Source organism: Biomphalaria glabrata, chromosome 9 (genome assembly GCF_947242115.1).
Source record: "Biomphalaria glabrata chromosome 9, xgBioGlab47.1, whole genome shotgun sequence".
NCBI lineage: Eukaryota > Metazoa > Mollusca > Gastropoda > Planorbidae > Biomphalaria > Biomphalaria glabrata.
In genome coordinates this window covers 24692767-24702080 of record NC_074719.1, presented here as the reverse complement: position 1 = coordinate 24702080, position 9314 = coordinate 24692767, and the positions used below count along the sequence as shown (strand labels likewise).

At 36.6% G+C, this 9314-nt stretch overlaps 1 protein-coding gene across 1 annotated transcript; it reads right to left on the bottom strand.

The window, feature by feature from the left end:
• Positions 1-257: 257 nt before the first annotated feature.
• Positions 258-7647, bottom strand: LOC106056762 (uncharacterized). The gene is made up of 6 exons (XM_056040603.1): positions 7491-7647; positions 5128-5226; positions 4068-4158; positions 3537-3655; positions 3082-3139; positions 258-1781 (listed from the first exon to the last, which is right to left on the bottom strand). The coding sequence occupies exons 2-6, from the start codon at positions 5224-5226 to the stop codon at positions 931-933; spliced, it is 1218 nt and encodes a 405-aa protein (XP_055896578.1). The 5' UTR covers positions 7491-7647; the 3' UTR covers positions 258-930.
• Positions 7648-9314: the final 1667 nt, after the last annotated feature.

Below are 9314 nucleotides of genomic sequence, written 5' to 3'. Positions count from 1 at the left end.
GTTACTCCGGCTGGATATGATGCGATAGTCTCTCTGGCTGCTTGTAGTAGCCGTGTGGTTTGTCCCCTCTCTCTCGAGGGCAAGCTTGCAGTGTCCCCTAGGCCTACAGCCCCGATCACGTATAAATACGCAACTATTCCTTGCCCCACTAAAAAAAATCGAATGTCGGGCTTACCCTAAAACAGTGAGCACAATCAGTTCAATATTTATATTTAGAGATTTATTTTTTTTACATATTTGAAACAAAAACTCAAAAGCAGAATAGCTAGATATTTAATGCAAAGCTTAACACAGTTTTTACAATGGCAATACACAGCAGATGTGACTAGATTAAGAGTAATGATTACAATGAGAAATACAAGCAAGCACAATTTATCACAGAAATAAGATCAGAGCTGAGCTAAAAAGTGTCCTTTACAATTACAAAGGAAAATGAGAGCACAAACCACATTTGAAGTTTGAAGATTCACAGAAAAGAAAACTGGCCTCCACACTAACGTTTACACAGATACACAGTAGCTTACACACACACACATACATACAAACTTACAGACATAATATTTTTACATTTTTTACAAAAAAAAAAATAAATAATATATTTATAATTACACAATGAACAAGAAAAAAAGTGTTTTTTTTATAGTTATAATGTTTTGTTTAGTGTAATGCACAAATTGTAAGACAAATTTCCTTAAGGACAATACAGATTATTATTATTATTATTACTATTATTATTATTATTATTATTATTAAGCAAATGTTCTATAGAATATTTTTAAAATGAAATCAATCTAAAACATGACGTCAAATAAAAAATAGTTTAAAATATGACGTCACACAAAAACTATTGTTTAAGACGTCATAAGTAATAATTAAAGCCTGACGTGTTATGAAAAATTAATAGCGTATTCTTTTTTAAGCTCTTATTAGTTAAGCAATATTGCTAACTCCAATAAAGCATGACCCTATTTTGATGGTTCTGCTATGGGAATGCCAGTAAGTATAACCAACACAACAGACTGGAGCTCCTAGGCTTCCTGGGCAGGTGCTCGCTGTGTAGGCAAACTTTTGGAAATCAGGATTATCCTCAACGTTAGGATTGACCACCCACTGACCAAAGCTGACCTGTTTAAAACATCCATGAGGGTGTGACACTATAAACATAAACTTAGTAGAAGTAGCAGAACTCAAGTGCTTTTCGCTGACAGTTCTCCAAAGACTGTCAAATGTAGTTCTCTTGCTGTGTAACTCACTACCCAGATCTTTGTCACAAGTCACACACGCCAGCGTACAACAGTCCCTGTCGACATCCACTTTAACGAGGTGAAGCTCATCAAGGGTGATCAACGGACTATCTTGTTTGTCAAAGAATAGTCTCAATGATGTGCTGCTGGCCTCACAATCATCTGACACCAATTGTGCAATAGTGCATACGTCAATCTCCCAAAAGCCGTCACTCGGAGTCTTTGACATTTTACATTTTTTACATTGGCAAGTGGAGAACTGTTTAAGCACACTTGTAACCACCCCAGTGCCGTACTTCAACTTCTGTTCGCCCTTTGCCTGAAAAGACTCAATGTTAAGAATGACTTGAACAGTTAGGTCGCCCATAACTTTGACAAAGTCCAACATGTTCTTGTCACGGTATTCAATAGGTAAATGGTCTAATTTTAAAGATGGTAGCGATAGAAATTCTTCATGTTCTGGATTCTTAGTACATTTTGGAAGCTCTTTATGCGTCTCACTCTTGTGTTTGTCTAAAAGAAGAGCCTCTTGTTCACCTTAAAAACAAAAACATACATTAAACTTAATAATAATAATAATTTTATTTATAAAGCGCTGTAAACAAACAAAATGGAGGCTCAAGGCTTTGTGAAAACATTACAAACACAAACACAACAGCTCAAATGACAAACTAATCTAAAAGAACATTTTAAACTTGGGTAGACTATAATAAGATACATAGGCTGATATGTGGCTGAGGAGTGAGGAGGCTCAGGTTTGAATCTCGATGTACATCAGGAATTTTTAATTTAACTCCAGCTGAGTTGTCTTTGCTGAGAGCCTAAAGGTATCACGGACACTTTCTTCCCGATACCCCCCTCCCCCTACCAAATGTCCACAAAATGTTTGGAGCAGAGCGCAAAGAGCATGCTTTAGAAGCATTGGGTGGAGCTGGGTAGAGCTGGGTGGAGCTGGGTAGAGCTGGGTAAAGCTGGGTAGAGCTGGGTGGAGCTGGGTGGAGCTGGGTAGAGCTGGGTGGAGCTGGGTAGAGCTGGGTGGAGCTGGATAGAGCTGGGTAGAGCTGGGTAGAGCTGGGTGGAGCTGGGTAGAGCTGGGTAGAGCTGGTTGGAGCTGGGTAGAGCTGGGTGGAGCTCAAGCTTGGTAGAGCTAGGTAGAGCTGGGTAGAGCTGGGTGGAGCTGGGTAGAGCTGGGCAGAGCTGGGTGGAGCTGGGTAGAGCTGGGTAGAGCTGGGTAGAGCTGGGTGGAGCTGGGTAGAGCTGGGTAGAGCTGGGTGGAGCGAGTAGAGCTGGGTGGAGCTGGGTAGAGCTGGGCAGAGCTGGGTGGAGCTGGGTAGAGCTGGGTAGAGCTGGGTAGAGCTGGGTGGAGCTGGGTAGAGCTGGGTAGAGCTGGGTGGAGCTGAGTAGAGCTGGGTGGAGCTGGGTAGAGCTGGGGGGAGCTGGGTAGAGCTGGGTGGAGCTGGGTAGAGCTGGGTAGATTCAGAGGCGCCATAAAAAGAAAACGAAATTTAAAATCTCAGTCTTCACCAGGAATCGAACTCGGAACGCCCGGTTCGAAAGCTAAGCGCTTTACCAATCACCCAACGCGCCTCCGACATGCGAAGCAATAACAACAATATAAATAGTACTACTACTTATAATATAATGTAAACCAGTAACAAGTAATATTAACGAGATTAATAAAAACATGATTTTAAAGATATAATATAATGCATAATCTCAAAAAAAACAATAACTTTTTTTTATATGTTAAGAATTGTTCTCTAAAAACTCTCCATTCTTTGTCAATAAAAACTGATGGTCAACTACGTATAAACAAATAATAATGTATTTACATTACCGTTATCTTTAAGTTTATAACACTTGCAGTTCAGAACACTGTTCATCTGCTCAACTTTCTGGGGAATAAACGATGACAAAATTAAAGCTGATTGTTTATCTTAATTTTTTCTTATTTAACTTCATTTTTAACAATTCTCTATTTAAAAAAAAAACCTTTTAGCCAATCATTAGAAACAAGAACTAGTCGGAATGAAATAGATCATAAATCCGCTATTATTTTGTTTAAATACCAATATACTTAATTATAAATGTATATCGCCATGATATTTATATGACATTTATATGACATCGTAGCAAAGAACCTAATAGGAGATCTCTTAAGTAGGCCTACGTCAAAACTCCAAGCATCGAAAACTACGATTTTACTTACGGACGCAAAGCTTTTCTTAAACCATTTCAATAATGAATGTCCTAAGGGCAGATAATTCGACATTGTGCTAAAAAAATATTTACTTGATCTTGCTGATAAGCTTCCAATTGAGTCTTTAACTCAGACAGGCTAGTTTCACTTTCTTTATCTGACAGAACACCTTCATCAACTGAGTCGTTTCTTGATTTAGAAACAGAATCACCTGCATACCAACAACAAAAAGTAAACAATAAAATAATATTTTGTTTCGTTCCTTAACTTCCTTAATAAATTGTGCCTTAGGAGGTTTCGAAAGCAAAAACCACTGTATCAGATGTTAGAGTTAAGACTCTAAAGTAAATAACTAAATAAGGAAAATGAACTTTTATTTATTTAATGCCTAGAAGGATCCTATGCATGAAACACACCAATAATAACATGGTATCTACTGATTCTGTTGTTTGTTTGCCTTGCTGTGTATTTTTAGTATTGACTTGACTAATTCCAATATGTTCTTATTACGGTATTCTACGGGTATAGGATCTGAGGCCCTTTTAATCAAATCAAGTGAACAATATATATATACATGCTTACATGTTTCATCTCTATAAAGTTAAGAACAGATCCAACTGTACCTGCTATTTCACTACAGTTTGATACAAGCTCCGTAAAACCGGTCTGTCCATCATCTGATTCTTCTAACCATAATCTGCATTTCTCAAGGGTCTTGAAAATAAAAGATGGAACACATATTTTTCATCATCAGTATTTAGGACATAGATTTTTAGTTATTACATGTTAAAATTATATTGGTGAACTATTCTCTGGGCACAGCTTGATCATCACCTTGATGTCTATAACAAGTGTTTGAGTACTTCTTTCATATTTATGTTATTGTTGATTTATAGAGAGATCAAGCGATTTATAAAAGAGAAATAAGAATTAGACATAATAGAAAACTTAGAGCTATCTATATATGTACTATCAAAATCTTGTTTGAATAAAGCCCTAATAAACGTAACCTTTATGTCTAAAGCAAGAGGGTTGATACAGGTTCAACAAAACTCTGCCTGTCTTGTAAAAAGTTTGTACACGTTATTTCTCCCATACCCATGATTGAATTAGGCTGAAACTTCGCACAATTATTTATTGACATAGACGAGACATGAATCAATTTAAAAAGTTACCACTTAGACAATTAATTACTGGTAATTCATGATTGCGTTTAATAACAACAAGGGAAACTAATACTTCAGTGTTTACTAATATGGCTAAATTTGTTGGGTTTTGTCCCCTTAAATAATTATTAACGCTATTTCTCCCTCACGCATTCTCCGATCAAATTGATACTTTAAACAATTATTTATTGTACCTAACAAAAATGAATTATTTTTTAAAAACTCAATTAGTAAATTAATTATTGGTAATTAATTATTTTGTTTGATTTTGAATAAGGAAAATAACTTGTGCATTATTGTAAAGATGTAGTTTTAAGGACGAAGTTCTTCCTCTTTAAATAAGCTTTGTATTTTTTTTAAATGATTTTTTTAATATATTCTGCTTATTTAAAAGACACATTCAATCACTATGAAACAAACTATTTCACTATCTAAATAGGTTATCTTTTGCAATGAAATGACGTCATTACAATTTCTAAGCAGAAGTGAACTAAGCTCGTCCAAAGAGATTATTTACCGTATCAATGTACTCTAGGCGAGACCTCAACTCCTCCCTTGTTCTCTCCAAAATATGGATATGTGATGTCAGTGCTTGAGCTTGATTCGAATCTCTCATCTGAATCATAGAGAAAAAAAACAGCGTTGCTGGTCTAGAAGCAAAATGAGAACCAGCTCAATAGTATCCCTATTGGATTATATTAATGTGAACTTTCTATATCTAGGATGCAAATCCATGCACAAAAATCAAAATTATTTCAAAAGGGGTAGGAAAGTATCCTCTTGAAAGAGCTTTAAATAGCTTAGGACAACTTCTGTAACATACTCAGTAGGCGATTTCCTCGTAATGGTCTCTATGTCATTGCAACTCTTATTATGCGTAATTCATTTTGTCGGAATACATGTCCCGCAAACCTCATGCGTCGATCTGTCACAACCTTACCAAGGGGTCGACTCCCAGTTCGGCATAGGATTTCCTTGATTGAAACCCGATCTTTGTAACTGACTCCTAAAATCCGTCTTGGCCCTCTTTGTTGAGCCACATTTAGTCTTTTTCAATTTCGGCAGATGACTATCCACTGCACTTTATTAATGGAGTCCAGCCACTTGTAGAAATTTTTTAACCTCTCTTGGCTACGCTCTTGGAATTAGGTGACTGTAATTTGCTTTAGATTTTATATTGAAAAGGGAAGTTTTACCATCGTCAAAATCATCTGTTTTAAACTAAAAGAATCTGGAGTTTTTTTTTTTTTAACAAATTCAAAACCCCATTTAGCTACGCTCATAGAATTTGGTGAGTGTAGTTTGCTTAAGAATAATATTGAAGAGGGGGTTTTCAACCTCTCTGTAGGGGGATTTTAAACTCAAAAACATCTGGAGTGGTTTTAAACTAAAAAAAAGAGCCACCTGCAAGAGGGAGTTTAAACTCAAAACTCCCCTGTGGCTTGGCTAAGCTCAAAGAATTTTAGTGTGTAATTTACATTTTTTTTAAATATTGAAGAGGTATTTTTTTTAGCATCAAACTCCAATGAAGAGGGGTTTAAACTTAAAACCCCTTTGGTTACTCTCAAAAATTTTTTAGTGTGTAATTTGTTTGCTTCAAACCCCATTGGAGGGGGTTTTAATTAAAAACCCCTTTGATTACTCTCAAAGATTTTTGAGTGTGTAATGTGCTTTTTTTTTTAATATTGAAGAGGTATTTTTTTAGCTTCAAACCTCAGTGAAGGGGGGGGGGGGTTAAACTAAAAACTCAAAACCCCCTTTGGCTACACTCATAAAATTTGGAGTGTGTAATTTGTTTTTTTTTTATATTGAAGAGGTATTTTTTATCTTTAAACCCTGCTGAAGGTTTAAAGTCAAAACCCCTTTGGCATCGCTCATAGCATTTTCAGTGTATAATTTGCTTTTTTATATTGAAGAGGGGGTTTTATAGTAAATTTCGGAGGGGATTTTAAAATCAAAGTCTCCCTTAGCTATGCTCTTGGAATTTGGGGATTGTCGTTTGCTTTACTTTTTGTTTGTTTTGCCTTATAGAAGAGGGGAATTTAACTGCAAAACCCCCTAGTAGGGGTTTTAAACTTAAAACCTCCATGGCTGCGCTGGGGCAAGTGATGGTTTAGTATTAAAATCTCACCTAAAATAAACAAAATCAAAGCAAAAAAATCAGTCACTAAAGTCCGTCTCCTCCCCCCTGCAGGGGGGGGGGATTTCATTTCGGAAGAGGGGGGGGGGTTTGAACCCCAACTCCCCCCTGGATACGCCCATGGTGCAAAGTTTCATCTTCATCTGATAATGGGAAATGGTGGAAATAAACTGTTCAAAATGTGTAAAGTAAAGACAGGCTTATTAACAACCTGTGCTATCACTTGGTAAAATAGTTACATTACACATACGACTAAATATAGGCTTGATATTTATTTTTTAAGACACGTTTTTTTAAATAAAGCAAAGTAAAGTCTTTTTATAGAAGGTTGCTGTGTAAATAAACAAACATTAACTCTATTAGTAAGGAAAAGCTTTTTCTAAATGTGTAGGCCTACTTAGGCAAAACAACTCTCTGTTTCTCTCTATATATTTTTTTTTTAATTTTAAACTTTTTATTTCAAATTTTAGGTCTAACTTGCTTCTACCGTTCGATCCTTCTATTGATCAATCTACCTATCCAGCGTAGAACGGGTCATCTTCCTTGTAGAAATGGATAATGCGGTAACTAGTTTTTAATGGACGTTATTCATGCTTCTTTTTTAGTTACTTATACAATTGAAGACTTACATCCTGATTGTGTATATTACATTTTAAACAATTCACTAAATAATAAACTAGTGAAAGGAAGTTTTAAAATAAGTTTTTAAATGATTCCATTAAAAATGTTTTAACGCCTACCTTCTCTATCACAAGTTGGGATTTCAAGCAATTACTAAACGAGATTTAATCTATCACAGAGGCAATACATAGACAAGAACTGGTGCAGGATTTCCAGTTTTATAGATAATGTTTGGAGGCTTAAGCCTGACACAAATAATACACACACACTCACCAACACACAGCCGAGAAGGCATGAGTAATGATTAATGGGACTTCCCCTAAGTTGTTGTTGACATTAGCTGGGTCAAGCAAAGTGCGGTCTGCTCAATAGTAGGGTCCCATTCGATTATATTGGATAGAGTTACCAGACGTCCGGCAAAAGGAGGCAATGTCTTCCTTTTTGGGGTTGTGTCCTCCGTTCCACCGGCATTAGCTTAAAGTGTCCTACTGTCCGGCTTTTTCACAGCTGTTTAATGGCATACAATCTAGCAATGGAATTTAATACTTAATATTTTAAGCTTTAAACATAAACGCTTCCTGAACCTACCAAGATGAAAAGATGCAAAGGTTCCCCGAGTGTTCACTGTGTTGAATAGTAATGATTAGTATAACCTCTGTAAAATGAGTGGCATGATCATTTTGATATTGACCAATAATACACACCAACAGCTTACTCGCTGTTGTCATGTATGTGTTTAATAATTAGAATTTGTTTTTTAAGATATCGACCAACATTAGTCAATTAGGAAATATGTAAATTTTCCGATCCAATGAAAGACTGAGTATCCATGTTTTGGTGATGGGTGAACAGAAAATGAAGCAGGTGTGTCGTTTGTGATTCGTACGTGTCGGTGGCAAACAAAAAGCAGAACTGGTTTAGAAAGTCATTGTGCCAGAGAAAAACGCTGTTCATGATAAGAACATGGGCGTCTTCTATTAAAAGCCACCACCTTTTTTCACCTGAATTACTCTTTGAAATGCTATTATCTTATCCAACAGTCACACATCATCAGTCTTATAAGTCTATGGACCATGAGCGTAGCTAGGGATTTAGGGGCCCGGAGGGATAGACCTTGTGCATCAACCACATTATTGAACAATCGATTTGCCTGTATTTCATCAAACAGAACTCAGTTTTTCATCAGCGGTCATCATAGTTAGGCTCCAAAAGGTGTCTTGGTTCAAGAAGAAACCCAAAGGTGTCCACATGGTTTTCCAGCCTTTGGAATCTGTCCTTCATCTCCATATGAAGTCTGTCCAGCACTTCTGTCGCAACACGTTTGAATTGCAGTTGTATTGACAGTCCTACATCAGAGCTCAACTCCCCATCAAGTCTTTTCTTTCTTCTGGTTGTTTTGTTTACAGGAAATTCATAGAATTCACTACATTCTTTTGATCTTTCGATGAATTGGGTTTTGATCAGTTTCGTCAGTTTCTCATCATTTTGCAGAAAGCATGAAGGGGTTTTAATTTCTTTAGCAAATTCCCATATATGCAGTCCAGACTTTTGTAGTTTCTTTTGAACTATATTGGTTTGGCGTAGGAGATTTGACCAGAATTCCAGATAAGTAAAAATCATAATTTTCCACTGCATAATGAAGATTCTGTGCACTGCTTCTAGTGTCCATTCTTTCAGTTGTTGATTAAAAAGTTTCTCCAACAGCTTGATGATTTTGTTGAGATGCAAGGGAACTACCGACGAAGCTTCTTCTCTAGCGAATCACCTAGTATTACTCTCCTTTTTTTAAACTCCCGGCTCCAGCTTCTTTCAGATTGGCCCATCTCTGGGGTGAATTGGAAAAAAAAAGTTGAACTATTTATGTACAGTTCTCCCCCTCCTCGAGTCCTCCCCCCACCTAGCTACGCCATCTGTGGTGGACTCCTTCTTCATGTCTTATCTTC

What these genes read in the sequence shown, in the direction of transcription:
- LOC106056762 (XM_056040603.1), bottom strand. Translation starts at nt 5,226, where the DNA reads ATGAGAGATTCGAATCAAGCTCAAGCACTGACATCACATATCCATATT. An exon ending in AAACTGTAGTGAAATAGCAG is followed by an intron (nt 3,656 to 4,067) that starts GTACAGTTGGAT and finishes GTTGGTATGCAG; the next exon opens with GTGATTCTGTTTCTAAATCA. An exon ending in TTATAAACTTAAAGATAACG is followed by an intron (nt 1,782 to 3,081) that starts GTAATGTAAATA and finishes TTTGTTTTTAAG; the next exon opens with GTGAACAAGAGGCTCTTCTT.